This window comes from Phocoena phocoena, chromosome 7 (genome assembly GCF_963924675.1).
Source record: "Phocoena phocoena chromosome 7, mPhoPho1.1, whole genome shotgun sequence".
Lineage (NCBI taxonomy): Eukaryota > Metazoa > Chordata > Mammalia > Artiodactyla > Phocoenidae > Phocoena > Phocoena phocoena.
In genome coordinates this window covers 88222884-88249154 of record NC_089225.1, presented here as the reverse complement: position 1 = coordinate 88249154, position 26271 = coordinate 88222884, and the positions used below count along the sequence as shown (strand labels likewise).

Sequence of the window (26271 nt, the reverse complement as noted above, 5' to 3'; positions counted from 1 at the left end):
GATGAGACTGTAGTCCATCCTGACACCTGGATTTCAGTCTGATAAGACCCTGAAGCAGAGAGTCCATCTAAACTGTGCCTGGATTTCTGACGTACAGAAATTTTGAAATAAAAAATGTGTGTTGTTTTAAGCCAGTAAGTTTGTTGTAATTTGTTACATAGCAATAGAAAACTAATACAAGAACCATATACAGAAACTAAAGAAAAGCAAAATTTAGTCAAATATAAAAAGGACATGCCAAATACATATATATGTATGTATAACAATCACTTTGCTGTAAGTCAACTATACTTCAATTTTTTTTAAAGGCCATTAAATAGAGTTATCTAAAAATGAAATGAGTTTCATCTGAGAGTACTAACTTTCTCATTGCTGAAAGTGTTCAACTAGTTCAAATGTGGTTAGTTTATCAGCAAGGAGACAGGAGATTGGATTGGTTATCCTCACAGGGTTCCTACCACATTAAAAATGATATGATTTTAAGAATGAATTATCACCATTGACCTGGCACAGTAAATCCTGTGGATAAACACAAACAACCCCTGCTTACACAACTAAAGTTGCGGTCAAAATTTCATATTCCCAACCAGCAAAAGCTTATTCAATGGAGCCACTTGCTTTTAAAATCCAAAATAAAGACACAAAAATAAACTCTTTTCATTTTGCTTTTTGAAAGCACAACATAGTGTTTTGGTTAAAAAGCAATTATATTCATTTGATTCCATGCCTTCAACAATTCTAAGAAATCTTAAAAAAAAAATAACACTATACACGGGGAGGGGGAAGGGTAAGCTGGGACGAAGTGAGAGAGTGGCATGGACACATATACACTACCAAATGTAACACAGATAGCTAGTGGGAAGCAGCCGCATAGCACAGGGAGATCAGCTCAGTGCTTTGTGACCACCTAGAGGGGTGGGATAGGGAGGTGGGAGGGAGACGCAAGGGGGCGGGGATATATGTATATGTATAGCTGATTCACTTTGTTATAAAGCAGAAACTAACACACCATTGTAAAGCAATTAAACTCCAATAAAGATGTTAAAAAATAAAAATAAAACACTATACCCATGGGGCCTGATTCTGGTGCCAAAAGGAGGTAGATCATTTTAAAATTACCTACAAAAAGGCAAGTTAATGCTGAGAGGAAATATCTGTGAATCTTTTCTCTGGGGGTGAGGGAGGTATAAGGACTTGTATCCAGAATACATTAAAAACTCCTACAATTCAATAATAAGAAGACAAACAACTCAGTTAAAACTTGGGCAACGGTTTGAATAGGTATTTCACCAAAGAAGATATTCAGATAGCTAACAAAGACATGAAAATATACTTAACATCATTAGGTATTAGGGAAATGTAAATTAAAGCCACAATCAGATCCCACGTCACACCCACTAGAGTGGCTATAATAAAAAGACAACAACGAGTTCTGCCAAAGATATAGAGAAAAATGAACCCTCATACATTTCTGGTGGGAATGTAAAATGGTGCAGCCATTTTGGAAAACAGTTTGATAGTTCTTTAAAAAATTAAACATAAATTTACCATACAACCCAGCAATTCCATTCCTAGGTATCTACCCAACAGAAAGAAAAACATTTGCCCATCCAAAAACATATATGTGAATGTTCATCGAAGCATTATTCACAACAGGCAAAGCATTAGAAACAACCTAAACATCCATCAACTAATGAATGGATAAACAAAATGTAATACATCCATACAACAGAATACTATTCAGCAACAAATCGGAATGAACTGTTTGTACATGCTATGATCTAAAACGCTGTGCTGAAGGAAAGAAGTCAGATGCAAAAGACTGCAGATGGTACGATTCCACTTATTTGAAGTATCCAGAATTCCAACTATATATAGACAAAAAGCATACTAAGCGATCAGTGTTTGAAATGGGCAGAGGGGATGTTTTTGGGTGATAGATAATGTTCTGAAATTGAATTGTGTTGATAATTGTACAATTTTGTAAATTTGCTAAAAATCATTAAACTGTACACTTAAAATGGGTTAATTTTATGGTATGTAAATTAAACCTCAATAAAACTATTTTTAAAATACCTCCTTTTAAAATACTATCTACTAGACAATAACGTCATTTGAAAACAGGGATATACAAATGGTCTCAGGGACCCTCCCCTCCTAGGTGGAGTTTACAGATGGGTACAAAGGCAAACCTAATGAATCCAGGCTTTCATCATTTTATCAGGGAGTAGGAAGAAGTGGATCAATGTTTGTCCCTAGGGAAGGCGTCGGTAAGTAAAGTCACTATGACACAAGCTAACAGAGGCAGCCTTGGAATATTTACAAAGAACAGACTTTGGAATACCCTGTGAGTACTTTAGAAGCACTCATTTTTTAATACAAGGATCTGCTGGTATAAAGTATTTTTATACATTAGAGCAGATCATTTCACACTCCAGCAACACAATCTTTTGATAGCATCACTTGTTTCTGCATCGAAATATTTAAAATATTATTCAGTTCAGACATCTCATTGAATCAGACATGTCTTTCCATGTCTACCCGAGTGTGTTTAAATGAGCTATTCATAGCTCATTTCTGCAATTATTAATCTAATTATACTTTGACCAAGAAGATGTACATACATATCATGCACTTACACATTATAAGGGACAGAGGCTATATAAGTAGCTAGAAATGTATATTTAATTTTTGGGAGCTGGGGATACATTTGCGACCCTAACATCGCAATTGTGTACCTGGAATGCGATGGTCCTCTTTCCTGGGAAGTCTGGGAGGACAGACTTCCATCAAGGGAGTTTCCTCGGTGGCAGCCTGAAATGGTGGTCTTGGGTGAGATGGAATCTGACTGGAACGTTTCAGAGACCACCTGGAGTCCCTTTTGGGGGTGGAGATAGTAGATTAGTGCTTTATTTTCCTTCAGGCATATCCTCTAGAATTATCTATCATATTATATACATTGTTTTTTAAGTTAAAAAAATTTGCAGCATAGTTAAATATCATGTCATAGAGGAAGGGATTTTGCCTTCATTTAAGAAGGAATGGAAACTGGCTTCTAGAGAGCACCTGTGTCATTCTAAGCCTTGGGCTAAGTACTTTCATGTCCTTTATTTCACTTTGCCCTTGATTCTTTTCTTTTTCACCTCCATGTCCAGTATCTACAGAAGAAGAGCTACAAACCAACGATTCATCAAAGATACACCAATACTGAGGTGAACTGAATAGAGACATGAGGCAGAGAACAAGGGTCAGGTTAGAAAGAGCTAATCAACTCAAAGACAAAACATAAGAATGAAAGTGCAAGGTTCAGGTTTTTCCATTACGCATCAGGGGGGCATGTAATACATTTTTCCAATTGGATACAATTACCTTTACTTGTAAGTACAAATTCATTTCACTTTATTTACAGAGTAGTTTAATTACATTTAGCTGATAAATGTAATTCTGCCCAGGTAATGTGAGCTATTTTTCCATCAGTATTACAGATAAAATTCTTTGCTAAAAGATAAAGACCCTCAAAAACTGATCATAGCATTTTAGCCCTTACAAGTTCTATTTTCATATGTAAAATAAGAAAGCATTGTTCAAACATGATGCATAGAGAGACAAATACAGATAGAAATTTGATGAAATAAATCCTCTGAATTTGATCAAAGAATCCTTCCGCATGAACATATGATGTGTGTTTCATGTTAGATTTTTGGAGATAAAAAAATATTGGATGAACCTGAACCTTGAAATCCAGAGCTTACAGTTTAGTTTTAAGAGAGGTAAATACAGGTTACAGCAGCACATCTGATAGAAGTATAATGCAAGCCATGTATAGGAGACACACACCTAATTTTTAAAGTAGTAAAAAGAAATAGGCAAAATTAAAATTTTTATAGTATAGTCTGTTTAATCCCAAATTTTCATTTCAACATATCATCAATATAAGTGTTGCCAATAAGTTTTTACATTTTTTATACTAAGTTTTCAATATCGGGTATACATTTTATACTTAACACCAATTCAGACTATTCAATCAATTCAAACTAATCATATTTCAAGTGCTCAGTAGCCAAATGGGCCTGGTGGCTACCATATTGGACAGTGTAGATTTAGAGTAATTAGACAAGAGTTCGTGGGGAGTCAAGATCTAAATTCGTCCCTAAAAGAAAGATACAATTTACGTAGACAACAGGGAGGAGGAAACAGTCTGAGGGAAGACCCAGAGACTAAAACTGCATGCTCTGCCCCCTGGGAGCAGTGCTTAACTAACTGAAGGGATAATCAGGGTCACTTAAGAAGGATGATGTCAAGTGGTGGAATGCACAGAGAGCCAGGGATAGGAGTGTGGTCTTGAGGTGATGGTTGATGGGATCCACTAAAGGTTCCTAAGGAGGAAGGGATATAATAAAAGGATGGCACCTTGTATATAATGAGCCTCTGTGGAAGTGATGAGTTAATAAAAAAAATGATGCATTAGGAAGATTAGTCAGGCATTATGAATTGATATTTATGTGAAACAGGAGAGGCTAGAGGTAGAAAATCCAATCTGTGGCTCCAGCTGCAATCTAGTTACGAGGACCTGGATTTAGCGGGGTAGCAGTGCACACCTGAGCAACAGGATGAAAAGAAAACAGTATGACTCAAGAAATCAAATGGAAAGGATTAAAGAGACTGAAATGTGGGATTTATGTATTTCATTGTATCTAAGATGTCTTCAAGTTATAAGATGCACCATTATTTTATGTATGATTAAGAAAAAATTTCTGTTAATTAAATTAGGACACTTCTTATCAGTGAGAACTTTTTTATTTTATACTTATTAAAAAGGTCTACCTTAGCCTTATTTATGCAGAGCTTTTGATTATATATCAATCCCATGTATATGTAAAAAATAAGTGAAATAAATTTGTGTAGGTATTCCTAAAATCTTCACATTTAGCAATTTCAACTCAGAGCTGTTGATATATATTTTTCCATAGAATAACTTCCTCTGTGTCAAGAGTGTTATTTCTTAAAAGAGTGCTTCACTATCCCCTCTGACATACTCTTCTAAGCCACTGACCCTGATTCTGCAAACCTGGATGCTGAAAATGACCAAATTTATGCTGCAAGAATGACAATCATATCAAGACTTCTACCAGGCGGGGAGATGGTAAGAGGCCAAAGATCATGAAAAACACTAGATTTCAAATATGTTAAACGTGAAAACAATGTACATCTTAGAAGAGATGAAATACAGCATATAAATCACAGTGTCTATACTTAGCAATTGCTCAGTAAGAGATATACTAGGACTCCAAAATTTCTAGTTTTGATGGTGAAAAGGATGATGCTACTCCTGGCAATAATGCATGAGCTGGAAAGAGGATCCAATTTTGATGGAAAGCAGTAAAGTGTATTTTTCACATGCTGAACTGGAAGTGAAAGCAGGTCATCTAACACGTATTAAGTTAATGACAGTATACATTTCTATGTGGCTTTGAACTACCCTGGTCTTCATTTCTCTTCTGAATCAAATAGTGCATGGTGAGTTTACATGAAATTATATTCTGTTTTATTACGCATCTTCTGTTTTATGTGGATTGGTCTTGATTCCTCATTAAACTTTACTTTCCTTAAAGGATGCTGTATCTTAAACCTCCTTTCCTTCCCCACTGCTGCAGTACTACTGTACCTATATTAGGTTTGCCTAGCAAATATTAGGAGATTCAATAATTGAGAACAAGATGATACTTGAGTTAATGCAGGATGAATAATGATAACTAACATTTATTGTTACATGCTAGCCATTGAGATACAGCACTGGTCAAGTCTTACCCTTCACACTACACTACGTTCAAGGAATGACCACCCTTCTTCTCATGATTATAATATACTCACCTCTCGGTGTCTTGTGTCTTGATTTGGTGATTCACAGGTCTGACTTTGACTGTTGATGGGAGAGCTTCTCTTAGCTGCAAAGATGGATGAAATCCCACCACAAATTTTATAAGTTTATATGTTATATAAGGTATTTTACTTCCTAAGTTCATTCCACTTTCAAATCAAAAACCTATTTTAATAGATCATTAAAACCTTGAAAGAAGACATTTAACAGCATATGTTGTAAGAGAAATCACATAACCTATTCAAAAATCTTAGCATTTCTAGGATATCAATATAGATTTCTTCATTTATTCAGTATGACTCAATAAGTTAAGGTGCTAAAAATTGGCCATACTAAAAATTATAACAGTTAACATCTACATAGTACCTAATATCTGTCAAGTCCTGTTCTAAGCGTTTTACATATATCAACTGATTCAACACTTACAATAACCCTGTAATAACTTATGGTATACTTCCAGACCCATTTTACAGATGAAGATACTAAGAAACAGGGAATTTAACTTGCCCAAGGTCACTGACCCTTAGAAAAATGTTCCAGCCCAGGCTACCTGGCTCCAGGTGCTTTATTGAACACATTAAGCTGCCCCTGAGGTACGATTCAAACCAGTCACATCTTTACCGGAGGATCAATGGGAAGCCAAAACGACAGGTCCCATTTGAATTGGAATATTTTGGTGCTGAGAGGCAAAGTGATTTACCAAATCACAAAGCAAGAGATCAGAGGAGTGCCACTCATGTGCCATTGTTTTTCTTCTGGCCATGCTAAGTTTAATTTTCCCTCAGTGGACACCATTTCAAGTCCAGAGGCATCAAGCAGCGGGTAAGGAACCCGCTGTGAATATCACTGAGAAGCACAGGGAGCGAGGAAGTGAATAGCTCAGGTGCTTTCATGGAGGGACATGATTCCTTAGTTTTTATACAAGTGTTAACCTCATTCCATCCATGGATTCTGAAGTAGGTCACTTCTGACTATGGCATCTTTACTTAGTTCCTTGATATCTGAATATTATGATAGACTGTTGCTCTTTAATTTACAATTTATTTCAATAGTTAACGGATTATATACATGTAAATTGAGGGATTACTTTTACTGTATGAAAATTTTCATCTTTTGAATGGCTATAATAAGCATGATTTGTCACTATAAGCATCTTATCACATATATGAATAATATGCAACTCCTCAGTTTACAAAATCCCTTAACATGCTATGAACCTTGCAAGTTTGTGTTAAGTTATAGGGGAAAATAAAGCATGTAAGAACTTGTTTATGGTTTCCTTCCCTTTACAAAGCTCTTTTCCATTCATAATCCTCCACTGTCTGCAGAAAAACCTTATAAAGTTAACTATATATATGTATACATATATATACTTCTGTATATACTTCAGTGTGTATACACACACACACACACACACACTTCTGTAGATTTCCCAATTTATCTCTTTTTAAATTTTGTTATTGATGCTAAAAGTTGGACTGGGAATAGAAGTATGTAATTAAGCACTCTCTATAAAATGGGCACTTTATATGTATTTTTATTGACTCCTCGCTATGAAGCCATATAAGGTGGTATTTTTATCTCCATTTTAAAGAAATAGAAATGCTCAGGGAGGTGAGGTTACATACATGGTAAGAGATAGATCTGGGGTGGAGCATGAACTTTTCAGGCACTTTTCAAGCTATCATGTTGTACTCTTTCTACAATTCGACAGTAGGACTATTGCATTGGACCATTCCTGTAGTGAAATGCCTTGATAAAAAAAAACCAAAAACAACCCACTAAGGCGAGATCGTTAAGGAGCTGCTACTCCATCTACCATAATGATGAAATAATAATGGCTACCACTTACTCACTTACTATGTGCCTGGCATTCTTCTAAGTAATGTTACATATATTAACTCATTTATTCCTCATGACAACCCTGTAAGTACTTGTAATGCTGTGTTTTGACCCCTACCCTATTTTACAGATGAGGAAACACAGGCACAGGAAGTTTAAATGACTTAGCCAAAGTCACACAACTCAGCAGCATGTGCTCCTGGTTTAGAGTTTCTCATCATGTAAATGAGCCCTGTACCTGGGGCACCTAGATAACTCCCGGAAGTTGTCTTCCTCTTGGTTTCTTAAGAGCAAATCATCCCATCGCCCTCACTCCTACGTATGCTGACACTGTCCCACTGGGCGTCTGAGTCACAAACCTGTAATGATGTTCCTGATGGGCTTCACCAGTGCTGTGAAGCCAGAGACTTCGGGCTGTCTGTGCTCCCACATGGGCTGCCATATAACAAGCCCACTCGCCAGTCGGAACGTGAGGTCAGATTCCTGGGAGAAGAGAAGATCTATATCCAAGAACTGGCTGAAGGGACCAGTCAATGCAACGGTTAACATCATTCACCCAATAGTTTGTAGCACAAACTACTGGGTGTAAGATAGGCTCAAGGATGTATTGTACAACATGGGGAATATAGCCAATATTTTGTAATAACTATAAATGGAAAGTAACCTTCTAAAATTGTATAAAAAAAGAACATCATTCACACGATTATTTTCAAAGCAGGCTGATCTTCAAGACCTTCCTTCTTCACTCTGATGAATGTTTCTAGGGTAAACCAATAGCCTTAAATTATCATCATAACTACGATAGAAATCACGGTGGTCTGCTTTAGGCAAAATGAATAATTAATGAAGATGCAGCTTGGGGAAGAGCATGAAACACACAATTACTGTTTTCTGTTAGCAATGACTGAGGCCTTTTTATTTCAAGGGTCTTGGCAGATCTCTTTACTTGTGGTTATTGTTATTATTCCTCTTAATGATTTAATTGTCCTTCTTTCTCCCTCATAAGGCAATATCCTCAGATGCTATTTTGACTTTCTATTCTCCAGACTATCTCTTGTTCTTGCATTTCATGGAATCAGGAACATATAGTTAGACCCTTCTTAGCATGGTATTTCATACCGTTGCCTTCTCAACAATCTTTAATTCCCTGAGGGCAGCGATGTAGCCACAGCCCCTGTCATCATCACAATGCTAAATACAGCAGTAGGAATTGGGTGCGTGATAAGTACTTGCTGAACTGTACCTACTTTACAACCCATACTCATTCGGTTATCTATAACTGAAGGTCTCCTCCAGGGAGTACATTCTCTGCTTCATCATTACATCATTTTGAGTGGCTGAGATGTTTAAAATGCAATTGTATAAGTACAAATGTATGACATTCTGAGGTTACATTTTCAACAACTCAGCCTCTCAAAACAATGTAGAGATGGAAGCAGAGAGAGTGATTGCAGATTAATGAACATAACTGAAACCAGGAATTCACAGGGTGGTGATGTGCAACCTGGCTTGTATATTATAATCACCTGGGGAGCTTTTAAAACCTAGGAGGCCCAGGCCCCACTTCCTCCCCTAACCAGACCAATTAAATTAGAATTGCTGTGAGGTTTTCTTGAGTTGCCCCTGGTGACTCTCATGTGTAGCTATGGTTGAAAATCACCGATCTAGAAGGAGGAGAGCTGGAAAGAAATTGAAAAAAAAGGAAAAAACATTCTGCAAATGGTGAATCAATGTAGCTCAAAGGAAGCTTCAACTGGAAAGGCTAGATGAAATCCCTGAATAAATCTCCACGTTGGTAAAGAGGGGACTCTTCCGTAAGCTATAGGCCAAGATCCTGGCACCACAGAAGTACCCATGATGGAAAAGCATCTAGTGTCAGTATTGGAAAAGCATTTGTTCAAATTCACGCCACTTTCATTCTACAAATATTTATAGACCACCTACTGTGTACCTGGTCCTATTCTAGATTCTGGGATACAACAGTGAACAAAGCACACAAAAATCCCTGTTCTCCAGTGCAAAGGAGAAGTAAAGCAGGGAAAGGGAAGTGTCAGACAAGGTGCTGGTGTTTTAGACAGGAAGGCCAGGGAAGCCCTTCTTGTGCAGGTGACTTTTGAATAAGGATCTGAATGAAATGAAGGAGCTGCCAAGTAGATATTTCCAGAAAAAGCATTTTGTGAAAAGGGATCAGCAAGTGCAAAGGTCCTAAGTATATCTTGTGTGTCAAGAAACAGCCAAGAGACTGCGGGCCTGGAGTCAAGCGAATGACAGAAGAGTAGAAAAAAATAAGATTGGAGACGTTTTTGAATTCCAAATAATATAGGGCCTGATAGTCATAGTAAGGACTTCAATTACTGAGTAACATGAGAAGTCACTGGAGGGTTTTGAATAGTGGAATGACATGACTCAATGTATGTTTTGAGGATCACTCAGGCTATTGAGAATAGTTTGAGAAAGGGCAAGGGAGGAAAGAGACTAGGGAGCTATTATTATCAACTAGGTAAAAGATCATTAGACTAGGGTATTAGTAGAGGGCAAAATGAGAAGCTGTAGATTCTGGATACATTTTGAAGATACAGTTTATAGAATTTGTTAATTGACTAGAGGTAGAGTGTAGGAAAATGAGATGTCAAAGATTTTTTGGCTTTGCCACTGATAAACATGGGCAAGATAAAGGAGGAACAGGTTTGGGGATATCAGGAGCCTAGTTTTAGACATCTTAAGTTTGAGAGGCCTGTTAGACATTCAACTAGATATACTGAGTAAACAACTAGACAGATCCAAAGTTAAGGGGAAAGCAACCCCTTTCCCTTGAAATGGACATGGGGAAGTCTGCATGGTATCATGTGTGATCCAGCAATCAGGGAATTAACCATGCGCAAAGTAGATCAGATTTGTCTCCAGAAATGCAGAATGCTAAATCACAATTGATCTGGTTTTGACAATTTCTTAGTTTCAGAGATTGGTCCTTTTCCACATTTCTTCTGAGTAATCTTGGCACAAATAAAACTCCAATGGACATTGCAGCAGGAAGTGGGCTCTCTTAAACTGACATCCTGGCCTTGAACCTCTGCTCTATCCACTCAGTGACAGTTACTGTCATCATTTTGTTTTGTTTGATATACCCCCAACTAGACTGTATATTTCTTGAAGACAAGTTGAGATCTCCTTCTGTGCATTTTTCCTTGAACATCAATACATAATTGTTGATTAATTGAGCATATGTTACAGTCTCCAAATAACACCAAATAAATCTGATCATTCTTTAGACCTGAACACCTGCAGAACTGATCGCCAGTTCTTATGTTGCTATGCTCCTTTGTAAGTCCTCTTAAGTTGGCTGAATGTATAAACTCTGGGTCACTAAGTCCTCTTATAGAATCCCCTTTCATGGGTCACCCAGTGTGATATATACACATATGCACACATGAACAGAAACTCTGTAGTTGGAGAAGGTACTCTATCATTCAAACAGCTGTGGGGTGGGTGGTCTAGAAAGGTTCTGAGAAAAACCAGAAGGTGTAAAAATTCAAAGAATCAACATTTCCACAATGTTGCTTGCAATGAAAGCCTGCTTCCACAATAACATGAAGCAATTCTAAATGTGTTTACTAGTAGCTTAGAGACATCTACTTAAACAGCTATTATTTTAAATTCTGTTTTAAAGTTGTTTACTTCAGACATACGAATTTTATAAAAATCTCCTTGAGGGCTTGGATTTTGTTTTATCCCCTGCTGTTTCTCCAGCACTCTGAACAATGCCTAGCATGTAGTAGGCACTCAATAAATATTTACGGAAGGAATAAGTGATTAGGATCAAATCAAGAAAATGTTGGCAGCACACTTAAAGTAGATTCCTTAGTTGTAACAAATGTTCATCATTTAATAATATATTTGACAGAATTTTCAGATTATTGATTTCAATGTAAAATATTTGAGCTAGTTATAAAGTAAAAGCATAAAAATGCATTGAATTATACACTGTCTTACAAAAGGATGAGTCACTTAGATTATTTGCTAATTAGTAAACTAACTCATTCAATAAATATCAATTAAATGCCTACAAAACACAGACACTACATTAGCTACCCAAGATACAATGATAATTCCTATTCTCAAACCATCTGGAATCTAGTAGAAGAGATTGACAGATAAAGAGATAATGATAATAAGAAGCTAAAAATAATAATAATAATATGTCTAATATATTATAGAGATAGAGAAGGAGGGAGGATAGATCTTGAATGAAGCCATAAATGATGAGTAAGAATTTTCTAGGCAGAAGGGTAGGGTAGGAGGGTATTCCAGGTGACATGACCGGCATGAAATAGGCCTGGAACAAAGCATGTTACATTCTTAGGGAGACTCCAAGCATTTGGAGCTCATAGGCAGGAGAGGTAACCACGCAGGTCATGGAGGTCTCAGTTACCACACTGGAGAGCTAGAGTTTCATCCTCTGTATAATGAGAAATCAACAAATTACTTTAAGTATGTTAGTGATATGTTCAGAGCTGCATTTTAGAGAGATCACTTTGGTGTTGAGGTTGGATTTTATGAGACAAGCCAGGAGACGGTAAATTCAGTTAGAAAGTGGCCCAGGTAAGAGGCCCAAGCAATGGATGATGAAATCTTGGGTTAAGGAGGATAATAGGGATGAAGAAAATTAGGTAAATTTGAGAAATATTTAAGAGACAAAATGAGTAGAACTCTGTGATTAGTGGAATGTGTAGGTAAGGATGAAGGAGTAATCAAAGGAAGTGCCTAGGTTTTGAGTTTATATGAATGGGTCCATCACCTGAAATACAGAACATCAGGACAATGGCTCACTCCAGGGGAAATCTGAAATGCCCTTAGATTATCTATCTGGAGAAGCTAGTTGACAAGTTGGTCTAGAGTTTAGGAAAGGAGACTACTTCAGACATATAAAATTAGGTGACCTCAGCCTATTAGGACACAAATGGTAAATGAAGCAGGAGGGGAGGTCTCCAAAGAGAAGACAAAGTGAGAAGTGCAAAGGGTCTAGGTTGCATCTCTGGAGAACCACAATGTTAGAGGGGCAGGCAAAGAAGATGCGCTCTCAAAGGAGATAGAGCAGATAGCCAGGGATGCAAGGAGAACTAGCAGAGTGTGGTGCTACCAAAGGAATAAAAAACTTCAAGAAGAAAGGATTGTAAGTTCAAATGCAGCTAAATTTTAGTGAAATGAAGACAGCAAAATAAATATTAGGTTCAATAGCTCAAGGTTGTTCATGACCTTGATGAGAAGAGTTCCAGCACAGAAACAAAAGAAACAGTATAGTTTTGTACAAAGTCAGATGGAATTGGGTTTGAATCCCACCTCGGTTACTTCAATGAGCTTGATTATTACCTCTCTGGACCTCAGTTTCCTCTTTGGTAAAATGAAGACAAAGATATCCACCTTCCTGTGGGTGTTTGTAAAAATGAGAAATGACGTGTGAACACTTCTGTTACCTAATAGAGGAAAGCAGAGCAAGTGGAAGGGATTGAGGAGGTGTGGAAGTGGAGGCACAGGCTCATGCCTAGACTGGATTTCAGCCCTTCATGCCTCCTGCAGTACTGTGTCCTATAAGAGCCTCAACATAAAACATTGTCTATGTGAGCACAGAGTGGGGACTCGAGGGAATCATGACAAGTGGGGCAGCACACGGAGCTTGAGACCACAATTCGCAGAAACAACAGGCTGGATTGTTGTCTGGTTTTACCCCAGGAGCATGCAGATCTCTGGGGCTGGGATAGAAAAGGTGGCTTTCGGTCTTGATCTGGGGCTGGAGTTCTGAAGGACAAATGCAAAGGAAGAATAGGGAGAAAAGGCCATTAAAGGTGCTGGTGAGGAGTTGACATGGGTACAGTACAGAGAAGGTAGGTAAGGCCTGATAACTGGCAGGCAAATAAAAGATCTAGGTCATTGGATCTCAATCAGGGGCAATTCTCACCCCTCCCCACCCCTTAAGGACATCTGGCAATGTCTAGAATCATTTGCGGTTGTAACAGTTCGGAGGAAGGAGGTACTACTGGCATCTAGTGGGTAGAAGCCAGGGATGTCAGTAAATATCCTACAAAGCACAGGACAAAGAATTATCTGGCCCCAAATGCCAACGGTGCCAAGACTGAGAAACCCTGACCAAGGGATTGTTCATTCCTCACTACACTGATAGAAGCAAAGCCCTTGCTCAGAGGGAAAAAGCGTTGTGGTGAAATGTATTGACTCATTAATATTTTTTGTTCCCTATGGCATCTAGAACAATATTTCTCTTATAGCAATAATAAAATGATAAAACAGTAATGCTAGTTATAATAGCCAACAGTAATTGTTACAATACTATGTATTAATCGCCGTGCAGTGTTTCATAGGCATTGTTTTACTTCCTTATAAATACTCCAATCCCAGGCCATAGGTAAAACTTGGGGACGTTGAGCCAGCTTTCCTCACTATCTGTGTGGTCTCCCCTGAAGAAAGACCTGGCTCCCCTTCTACTAATAATTCATAATGTCAATAGCAACAAAATGCCAACACTAAAAACTACCATTTGTTAATGCCTTTTTGTGTGTCAGGTTGAGCACTTTAATTTGCTTAATCCTCACAATGCTCCATAAAATTATTCTTATGTTCAATTTATACTTGAGAAAACTGAGGCTTAGAGAAGTTAATTGCTCGATGTCTTTCCTACATAGAATAGGAAGGAGCAAGCACTGAATTCTAACACAGGCCTGTTTCCAAATCTTGGACTCTCAACATGTTTTCAAATAAAATTATAGCCATTCCAGCCACTCCTATACTTCCACATTTTTTTTTTTTTTTTGCAGTACACGGGCCTCTCACTGTTGTGGCCTCTCCCGTTGCGGAGCACAGGCTTCGGACGCACAGGCTCAGCGGCCATGGTTCACGGGCCCAGCCGCTCTGCGGCATGTGGGATCTTCCCGGACCGGGGCACGAACCCGTGCCCCCTGCATCGGCAGGCGGACTCAACCACTGCGCCACCAGGGAAGCCCCTTCCATATTTTTTAATCCAGAGGATCTCTCTCTACAAATAGACATGTTATAGGCTATCTTTTTTTTTTTTTTTAAGGAGCTTTCTTTCTTGCCCTTTCTGTTTTGGGGACTATGTACCTACGTATAATTGCTACTTTTAGCATCTGGATCAGCTTGATAATAACTTGGGTTTATTTAGTGACAGTCATTCATATTTATTGATTGCCTTATATATGCCAGACACTATTCTAGACACTATCAGATAGAGTTGTGACCTGGACAGGCAGTGTCCCTTTGCTGGAGAACCTCTGTTCTGGTGGGGTTGATGGGCAACAAACATGTAAACAAACACATAAAATAATTTCAGGTACTGATAGGTGCTAAGAAGGAAACAACAAAAAATGTAGAGTCATGTCCTAGTGGCACTAAAGTAACCAGGGAAATACTTTGAGTTGGTAACATTTGAGTTGTGAGTAAATTGATGAAAAGAACATGGCCATGTGAAAATCTAGGGTGGAAGGTGGTAGTAAATGTTTCAGATAGAAGGAAAAACCAGTGCAAAGTCCTGAAAGCAAAAACAAATGTGTTGAGTTTGAGGATAAGTCTCTGGGGAGCCTGCAACTTAGTGAACAAGAGAGAGGCCAGTGAGATGGAGGGAGATGAGGCCAGGTAGCGGGGCACGAGGCAGATCCTGCAGATCCCACAGGTCAGGGGGACCGTCTCATCCCACAGGTCAGGGGGACCGTCTCAGTTAAAGTAATGCTTTCCATTAAGTGTAACCTTTATCAAAGACTTCTAAAAATAGAAAGTGTAATGCTTTTAAAGCATCCATTTAATTTAACAACATTTAATATCTTTTGATAATTCTGATAGACAATGTGGCCAGTGCATGTGAAGCATTTTGGGGATTTACAGGTAGTTTCAATTCTAGTCCTACCAGCCATGGCACAGAGTCAATCAGATTAAGATCCTAATATTCTATTAAAGAACAGTTGAGCATATTAATTCCTTCTTATCTCTTATCAGAGCACTTAGATGGAATATTGTAATTTATTCATTCACAGAAGTAAAAAATAGTTCTTGATTTCTTTCCATGTGCTTGATTTTTTTTCCTACGTACTTTCCATGCATTATGTCTCCATATATATTCACCCTGTGTTTGAATATCCACGATTTTATGCAATGGAGGATCCAAGAGGTTAAGTAATATCAACAAGATGACACAGCTAGAAAGTGGTAGCACTATGATTTAAAATAATATTGTCTCTTTCAGATCCAAGGAGTACATGTATATAATTGTATTTTAATACAATTTGTTTCCATGTAATACTATGTTTTGTACCTTATGCATTTAAAAGTATTTTGAAAAGCAATTCTTAGATTGTATACCAAAATATCAAAAAGTCCACAGTAAAAACTGTTCCAGATCTTGCATTATAATAGAAGTAGCTACAACATGCTGTAGAAATACAAAGGAGATGGTGACTAAACCTACATGGGAAAGGTCAGAGGAAAAGCTTCATGGAAATGATGACACTAAAGTTGAAGTTTGAAGAACCGTGAAAGGAACAGAGGAAGGAAAGGAGGGCGGAGCAAACAGCAAGGGCATATTCAGGGAATGGTTCACAGGGCTCCCAGAACTGGATCACGAGGTGGCCAGCAGGGATCGGCAGTTCATCAGTTAAGACAGGATTTAAGCCCCAGACCACAGTTGACTCTATATGCCATGTTTAATATATTGGGTATTATCTTGGGGCAGATGGAGAACCACTAAAGACTTTTGAGCAGGACAACTGTGGTTTTGAAATAACGTTCAATAGTTTAGTATAAAAACAAAGCTCTCCATGTCTTGGCTTGCTATAAGATCATACAAAGACATGGATGCCAAATACAGAAATATCATTCGAAGCAAACCCTCATCTGACTTCTAGTTCCCCTTAGCCCTCACCAGCTTTCCGCTTACCTTGATTCTGTGTACCAGAGGAGCAAACAGAAACACAAAGAGCTCCACAGTAGCCATGGAGTTCTGGAAGATCTTCCATCGGTTGTTTTCTTCTTCATCATTGGAGTTGTTTTGGCAAGGCTGCCCTGGAGAGCCCTGGTTTTCAACCTGGTGGATGAAAGCACTGCTGCTGCCACCCCAGCTGGAGCCTCGGTCTGTGCCCCCAAAACGCTCGCTGTTGCAGTCCTGGGGGGCCTCCAGGAGCATCCAGTGCAGGGTATGAAGGAGCTTTGTCTCAGCGACACCCAGTTTATCCTGGTGGCCTGCATGGGACAACGACACGGCTAGGTTAAGGCAAACTCTGTGACCAGAACAACGGGTGTCAACCTTGGGTGTGGGAAGAACATCCTTGCTTTGTTCTGTGGCTTGATTTCCTGCGAGAAACTAGCATTTATCTACACCCCTTACAGCCACTGCTGAAAGGGTTCACTCTTGCTTTGGGACTTTCTAACTGGCTGCAATCCCTGCAGAATGATATGCCGACACAGGGAAAGAAACTGCATGCATCACATCTCTTCAGTCAGATACCCACATATATTTCCAAATAAGCAGCATAGTAGTTAAGAGTATGGGCTCTGAGGATAACAGCTACTCCATTTTAGACAGTGTGATTAGGATAGGCCCCTCTATAAAGGTAACATTTGAGCAGAGACCCAAATGAGGGGAAGGAACTGGATGGAGAAGATCTTGGAGCAGATGGCTAGGACATAATGCCATGTGGGAAAAGCAATCTGCAAAATAATCTAAACAAGAAAAATTATATGTATGTGCATGCATGCACACATACACGTAATACCACGAAGTTGGGAAAAGATCTGGAGGGGAATACGACAAACTCATGAAGGCGGCTGCTTTAGGCGTTGGGAGGACAAAGGGACAACTCTGATTAGGACTCATCTTGAACAGGTGAGAGAGAGTCTTTAGCTTCTCTATAACATTCTAATGTTTAAACGGAGAATACATTCACAGATTCTTGTAAAGTTAAAAAGTTAAAACAAAGACAGCTAGTTCCCTCATGGGTAAAATGGAGATAACAATGACACCAACGTGAGGGAGATTTTGTCACAATTAAATGAGAATGTGTGCCCAGTGCCTGGAAAAACAGCCAGCTATACAGGTTGTTATTGTGTTATGATGAGTCACCATGAGTGAGGACCACGGTATGTCATGAAGAAGGAATGCAGCAGCACCAACCTAGCTTGTTTCTGTTTGACAGCAGGGTTGCAGTGCAGTGCAGGACATGAGGCAAAGCAGCTTGTACCAGTTCCCATCTGGAAATGCTCTGGATGGCTTCAGAGAGGGCCGGAGAGAGGCCATGCAGCTTGTTTTCTACCAACACTCGTTCAAAGGACTGTAGATACCAAAAAAAAAACGTAAAATAAGAAATTAGAGATTCTGATGAGTGAAAAAATAGACAACACGGTACTGTATACCCAAAAAGATATGTATCACTAGACCAAATTCTTTAGAGTGCCCGCACATTGCATTTCGTTGTACATGTTGACATGAAATGAGCCAGTGATAATTTCCTATTGTCTACCCATTTTCACGTTTTTGATCCAAAGTATATGGCTTGAATTATTAAATGATTTTTATTTCCATCAAAATAAGCTCCCGTCAAAAAGAGTACAACAACACATTTAGCTGTATGAAGGTTTTGGATGTAATATTTTATAAAATGATCCTGGGTCATTGAAAGGAGCTATCACAACTGCAGACCAAGGTGAAATGCCTTTCGTGAAAGTGTCTTGAGGTACAGAATTTATGTGAATGGGCAACAAGCGTTAAATAAGATCCAACTGTTTCAAGAGATCTGATTTTGGGGTCTTTGAGTTATTCCATGTCCCTAGCAATGATGTGGCACAGGACACTCCTTACAGAATGCCTAAAACCAAAAAGATTGTTCATCTAACTGTTGAATAAAGAGAGAAAAGGAGGGAAAGAAGAAAGGAGGGAGGGAGGAGGGAATAAGCCATTTTTGCTTTGGTGGTTTATTAAATCTTCTGTCCTGGCCAGGGATACTTTCAGCAAGTGAAGCACCCCACCCCCAAGCCCCAGAACAAGTTGACCTACTGAGTTGTTTTTTCTCTTTGAAGGTGGAGGAGGATATCACTATAAGGTGTTGGGGAAAGTGCAGCTACCAAATATCAGAATAAAGTTAATAAACATTTGACTTGTATGAAAAGAACCTGCTTGCTACTTGATGTCCCAAATGGTCTAGAGAACTGTGTTCTCCCCGAGTGGTCAGAATACCAGTCCCAAGTGCTCAAGCTGTGTTATTGGAATTATTAGGATATCTGAGAAGAAATATGGCCTAATACAGAGATTCTCCAAAGAAAGCTATTTACCTTTGATTCAAGAAAAGAAAATACATTCACCTTCATAATGAAAGGCATGCTGAGGTTTGGCAAGGAGTTCAATCAGAGATGTAGTCTTTGGGGTTTTCTTAAAGAAACCAGATAAAGGCAGTCCAAATACTTTAAAATTCCTCAGCCCTCAGGGATCTAAGTATTCATTAGGTAAAGGGTGAGTATGTTAGACATTAAAAGATTATAAAGAATTTATACAGTCTTGATGAATATACTTTCAGAGGATGAGTTATATATTTTATAATCTCAGGAAGCTTTAGATACTTAATGCCATTTTCTTCTTAAATGTGACTAATATAACTTTCTGTAATTTTAAACCTTGGCAATTGTTTTCTATACTTACATCACTCTCTATCTATCTGTATCTATGAATGGGACTTACTTGATATTGTGTGACAACATTAAAATGTCAGACATATCTTTGCCAAGAACAGAAAAGTCAGGGTTATTTTAAGCTAGTATAACTGTAAGCATGATTTGAGGAAGGCGCAGAGATTTCAGGTGCCAAATTACTTTAACTTGAGCTAAGTACAACAAATCCCATTAAAAGGTCCTTATTTAAAAGTTGGTTAGATTTTAAAAAATATCTGTGACAATTCTGAAGGGCATGAAATGCAACAAAAAAAAACCTCTTATTTGAGCGTGTGCTGTGCACATATGTGTGTGTATGGGGAGAGGTGTTTGACTTTCCAGTTGGCTTCCATAATAGTGTGTGGCCCTAACACATTTCAGAGCTCCTTACTAGAAGGTCATTTATCATCTATCAAGTCATTTGCAAATATCATGGCAATATCCAAATGGGTAGGTTTCCACTTTTAGGTTATAATATAGGCAATGTAAAGACCTTTATGTGAGCTCCAAGTTTTAATGAAGTCTTTGAAAAGCCCATTTTAATTTTGCTTCACGTTTTTGTGTCTTCTCAACTTGTAAAAAGACAATCTGTAAGTCATGGGATTCCCTTAGAATCTCAGGACAAGTGCACTGTATTTTGCATAAATATTAATAGCATTATTTTCATAATTATTTCATATCATCCATTTCAGACTTGCACAAAAAATGGAAGACATAAAAGTTCAGAATTGCATATTACTTTGAGTAGGTCATAGGCTCTCATTTTATGAGCTTCCACTATATAACAGTTTTGATTTTGTTGATTAAGGATTTGACTTATTATACTTGTCCTCATTCTGTTATCTTTCCACACTCTCTTCTACTGCTCTACCCCTCCCCACTTAGGGCCTTTAGACTTGCTTTCCCTCTGCTCTGCCCTCAGCTATTTCTCCCTCCTTTCCTTCAAATCTCTGTCCAAGGGTCACGTTAGCAGGCAAACCTTATCTATCCTCTACTTCTAACATGAAACCTCCACCCTAATGCTCCTTAATGCCCTTTCTTGCTTAATTTTTCTCCATAGCGCATATCACCACCTGGCTGGCTATATATTTTACTCATTTATGAGTGGCCTATCCCCCTCCCAGTAGAATGCAAACTCTATATTTGTTTTGATTATTGCTCTATCTCATCATCTAGAACTGTGCCTGGCACATAGTATTATTGAGCATAGGTGCTCAATAATATTTGCTGAGTGAATTAATATATACAGTACAATTTAAATTCTTTCTTTCAAATTACCACACAGTATATGCAAATAGTCATTAAATGGTGAAAATCACATACCACACAAGAGGCTTCATATTGCTTCCCCAGTTTAGGCCTCAAAAATGCACTGAAAAATTAATAGAAATAATCGTTTTAAACACAAGTAAATTTATTATTAGAGCATCCTTATGACATATTTTCAACGAATAAGACATAGTGCTATGAAACAAATTTCACGCCTCCCTATGGCTTGCTAAAGGGCGGGTATTAAACAGCTGACAACATTTGCTTTTATGTGTGTGATTACATACATGAAAAAGCTGTGGATTTCTACGTTTTCTGTATCCAGTCTTATTCTGAAGACTTCTTACCTAATCGGATTCTAAATCACCAATGGTCAGAAGCGTTGCATTACTCATTTGTAATGAGTAATTTTAAAAACTGAAAACTGAACACAGTTTGTGGCATATGATTTTCAGAATCTAATTTCTTATCTGACAAATCTCTAAAATAATAATAATTAATAATAATAATGGAAACCTTGTTTCCTGTTTATGGAAATCGGTTTCAGGTTTTTCCAAGAAAAAAAAAATTATTAAAAATGATTCTTCTCAGAGGCTTTAACCAGGAAGATTACACTAGCTGAATCCGAGCAAAAATGGTTAACAAGTGGGCATAGCAGACATTCAACAAACAGGAGCTGGAAAAACAACAGGTCACCGGGCTGGAATTACAGCAGGAGATGGAGGGGGAATTGGACACAGGAGCACAACCAGTCATAATTATCTTCCCTAATTCCCCGCCCCCTTCCCCTAGGCTCTCTGCCCTCTCACCCCCTAAATAATGTATATATTTATTCTACAGCTGCCAACCTGCTAGCCGTCAAACTTCACTGAAATATTTTTTAAATGCGTGTTTTTACGCGGGTGCAGAAGGCTCGATTTCCAGCCCCAGAGAGGGAGCTGCAGGCTGTGGCGCGGCCTCGGCAGCAGCGGCAGCGGCGACGACGACGACCCAGGCGGCCCCAGGAGCGCTCCCAGCCCAGGGCGGCCCACGGTGCGCCCTCTGCGCCCCTCACCTGGTTTGCCGCCACAGGAAGGTCTGGATGGGCAAGGGGATGCCGCGGCCGCTGTCTTGCTCTTGGCCCTCGGAGCTCTTCCTCTTCACCATGATGGTGGCTCCTGGGAGTTCCACTGCAGGACCCAGCGCTGGCTCCTCGCTAGCCGCCGCCGCTTCCTCCCGCTGCTCTCCCCAACTCTCATCCCCTCCTTCCCTGAGGCAGAGCAGACGCTCTCCGCCCTGATCCCCCGTCCCTCTCCCCTTCCCCAGCCCCTCCCCGCGCGTGGAACATGGCTGCGGGAGGAGGGGAGGGCTGGAGGAACCGAGGAGCGAGGACGGAGGCGCTCGGAGAAGCTGTCCGCCTCGCCGCCCCCGCGCCCTCTCCTTGCTTTCAGCACCTCCCACTGTGGACAGCGGCCCGCGCCGGACAGGGGTCAGGTTGCGCAGCAGTGGGACGGCCAAAAGGGTCCCAGCTCGGCACCGCGCAGCAGGTCCCCTGCGTGGCCTCTTTAGCCCCCAGAATTCGGCTTCCTCCCCTCGGAGCTGCACCCCAGGAGTGTCCCCTGTCCTGCTTCCCAACCTTGGCAGCTGAAGAACTGTCACGTTCCGGGGAGGAGGAGCTCTGGAGAACCGCAGAGCAGTCGCTATAACCCTGGCATCCTTCGTACCTCCGGCAAGGAGGTCAGGAGTCCACCCTCGGGATTCAGCAGAAGGAGCACATGAAAATTATTAGAAGTCTAAACCAGGAAGGAAGCAAGTTTGGCAAAACAGAAAGCTTGAAAGTTCTCTGATGTGAGAATTTATTGTAAAAGGGTAACCACAAGAAAGTAACCATGCTTGTTTCGCCAAAGCAGAAATATTGCCAAACTAACCAGTTGTGTCAGTTAATTACAACTTGAGAAAGAACACTGATATTCATGTTCATTCCATTGATATCTGCCATTTTACTTGAGTTGTCATAGTCAAAGCCCTGTACTATAGTTTATAAGTAGATTATTGTTAGATGTTTTATCTGGCAGTAAAACAAGTAGGGGGTGGGGTCAACAGTGAAGCAGTGTGAGTAGAAAACCATTGCTGTGGATCCAAATACTTGCAAATGAACATAGTCATACACCATTTTGAGGAAAGGTATTGGTGTGATCCACAAAATGGAGAATCAGGCACCCCAGGGCCTAATCTCAACAGATAGAAATATCTTCTATTAACTACATGTGTGTCTACACCATATAGAGACAACTATATGGTATGTATTGGTATTTTCAGTCACAGAAATAAATTCTTCGTTTAATTTCTTAAAGTTTTTTTTTTTCCTTTTTAACCATTGGACAAAGAATCTTATAATTAGTTTCAGCAGCTCTGTGAGGAGGAAAAAAGATAACAATGACGTTTTATAACATCAATAAGTAAGTTCATTTCTTAGAATTATGTGATAGTCATGTTTTTTTCAGTTATTCACAGATACTTTCCATTGCTTAAGATTATAAATATCTAGGGCTAGGACATACAAAGGAAACTTAGAGACAGTCCACTCCTATTTCCAAATTGTACTGATAAGGGTGATGAGGCCTAGGGTTATGAAGTGACTTCCTAGCTGGTTAATGGTTAGGACCCAAAGGAGAAGCAAGTCCTTATGATTCTCATCACAGAGCTCTTCTCTTTTATAGGCTATATGGTAAATAGGTTTTCTCTCTCATGCCAACTCAGATCAATTGGTAGGGCCTGGCTGTTGAGAAAGACTGTGGAGATAAGGCCCAGGTACTTCAAGAAAAGGCTGCTGTTATTGATTAGTGCTGTCTGCTATGTGAACAGCATAGGGGAAATTACACACATTTGTTACTTCTCAAAGGTATTCTTTATACACAATCTTTGAGCCTAACTTTCAATATTTCTTCTGCCTTGCTTGTAGCTGCCATCACTCACAATGTTACTTAATGTCGTCAGAGGTATTCTACCCTAAGAGAGGTAATATGTCTCAGTGTACCAGACTTAGATTTGATCATTGGGAAATATGTCATTCTTAGTTTGGATCTTCATTGGGTTTTCTTGAGCTGTTTCTCATTTCTCATGTTGCTAAATGTCTTGGGCTTCTGCATTATTATGATGTGACTTGTCTGACTAGGATCTCAAAGCTGCCAGGGCAGGGCTAAAGCTCTGAGTACAGGCTGACTCCAGTTTTGCTCCTCTTGAAGTCATCTTTTAATATGAATCTTGAAACAAAGAAAGATAGATTCTAAATAGTTTATTCATATTTACTGAGTCTATTTTATATGCCAAGCACTAATCTATACAGATTCCTGCCCATAAGAAACTCACTGTATTGAAGGGAAGACAGATAGGTAAAGAAAAGGGTACAACGGGAGACATGATACAAATTTACTTGTGAACAAAGGGACAAGGCAGAAAATGTGGGCAAGAATCAGATGGAGGAAGATTTTGTATGGCAGGCTACAAAGTTTAGATAGGAAGATTTTAAGCAGGGCAGTAAACACTTCATTTCTATTCGAAAGTGACTGATATGACTGGAATACAGAAGTTATTTGAAATAGGCAAGAGTTGTATGTGGGAACCTAAGTCTGGAGATTAGAAAAATATCCTATGAGATCCTGAACTGAGGACATGACAACAGAGCTAGAGATAAGGAGATGAGTTTGAGTGGACTTGCAGAGGCAGAATAGATAGGACTTGATAACAAAGTGGGCATGGGGAAAGAAAAACAGCACAGTGGTTAAAAGCTTAGGTGTAGAGCCAGACAGTTTTGACTCTAGCCCTACCTCGTATTAGATATAACAACCTGGGAAAGGTTCTTCACCATGGTTTTCAAGTAATTGTATTGATACTTTCTCCATAGAGATGTGGTGAAGATTAATGTTAATACTTGTAAAGAATTTGAGAGTCCCTGATCTATACTAAGCCTTCAGTAAATATCAGCTGAAGCTCTAAATTTTCTATTTTGAGCAACTGAGTAATGATGATCTCATTCAAAGAGAGTAAAAGTTGGCAAGGAGAATCATGTTCTTATTTTATGAGTGTGTATAGAAGAATTAATTAGTTTTCCTTGAGTAGCTATTGGAAATTCCAATGGATACCATCAGGAGGCAGCTAGAAATATGGATGTGGAGCCCAGAAGGGTTAACACGGTAGGATAGATTGATTAACACTGTATAAAAGATAGTGAAACCATGGAAGTAGATAAAGTAATTCAGATGAACATATGGAAAGAGAAAAAAGGAGCCCAATTTTGAAGTATAGGGGACAACTTTAGTCTTTTGTCACCAAAGATGTTTTTAGGAGGTGACAGCATAGGATAGGATAGTGAGGTAGGCAAAATTCTAAGATGGCCCCCAAGATTCCTGCCCCTTGCTAAACATACACATCTTCTCCAAGTTATTAATAAAATCCATACTAACCTAGGTGCTGCGGTGAAACAATTTACATAAACTTTAAGATTTTTAAAAAATTATTAATAGACTTTATTTCTGAGGGCAGTTGTGGTTTAAAGAAAGAATACACAGACAGTTCTCATATATTCTCTCTTTTCCAGCCCACAATTTCTCCTTTTAACAACTTGTGTTGGTATGGTACATTTGTTATTATTGATGAGCCAATCTGATACATTATTAACTAAATCCATAGTTTACATTAGTGTTCACTCTTTATGTTGTAGAGTTGTATAGGTTTTTCCAAATAATGTCATTTATCCATCATTATGATATAGAGTAGTTTCATGCTTTAAAATTTTTCTCTGCTCCACCTAATTCCTCCCTGCTCCTCCCCAGCTCCTGGCAACCACTAATCTTTTCACAGTCTCTATAGTTTTACCTTTCCCAGAATGCAATATAGTTGGAATAATACAGTACGTAGTTTTTTCAGACTGGCTTCTTTCACTTAGCATTTAAGTTTCCTTCATGTCTTTTTGTAACTTGATAGCTTATTTATTTTTATTGCTAAGTAATATTCCATTTGTATGGCTGTACCACAGTTTATTTATCCATTCATCTTTTTATTTTTGGCCGTGCTGCATGGCTTGTGGGATCTTAGTCACCCCACCAGGGTTTAAACCTGGGTGCTTGGCAGTGAACGCATGGAGTCCTAACCACTGAACCGCCAGGGAATTCCCTATCCATTCATCTATTGAAGGACACCTTGGTTGCTTCCAATACTTGGCAATTATGAGTAAAGATGCTACAAACATTTTGTGTGCAGGTTTTTGTGTAGATGTAAGTTTTCAACACATTTGGTAAAATACCTAGGAGTGCAATTGCTGGACGATTTTTTAAGACTGATTAGCTTTGTAAGAAACTGTCATCCAAAGTGTCTGTACCATGGAATTTTTTTTTTAAATAAGAGATTTGGACATATTTATGGGCCAGAATTAAAGGGTCATTTTAGAAGGAAATGTTGAGCATATTTAAGAGAGAGAATAATTAATTAACCAGGTTCTGGAGCACAGCCGGATTTATCATTCTTTGGCAGAAAAATAATTCCTAGGATGGGAGATAAAAAGGAAGAATAGTAGAGTCTAAGTTAGAAGGAAA

General features: G+C 39.0%; 1 protein-coding gene across 3 annotated transcripts in view; it reads right to left on the bottom strand.

The window, feature by feature from the left end:
• UNC80 (unc-80 homolog, NALCN channel complex subunit) overlaps nt 1–21847 on the bottom strand; it is a 238039-nt gene extending 216192 nt beyond the window's left edge. For all 3 annotated transcript variants that reach the window (XM_065880023.1, XM_065880022.1, XM_065880024.1), the window contains exons 1-7: nt 21756–21847; nt 20756–20804; nt 17907–18063; nt 16674–16975; nt 8080–8203; nt 5872–5945; nt 2739–2878 (exon numbers count right to left, since the gene is read on the bottom strand). In XM_065880023.1, the coding sequence (XP_065736095.1) occupies nt 2739–2878; nt 5872–5945; nt 8080–8203; nt 16674–16975; nt 17907–18063; nt 20756–20804; nt 21756–21847 (938 nt within the window). The remainder of the gene's footprint in view (nt 1–2738; nt 2879–5871; nt 5946–8079; nt 8204–16673; nt 16976–17906; nt 18064–20755; nt 20805–21755) is intronic.
• Nucleotides 21848–26271: the final 4424 nt, after the last annotated feature.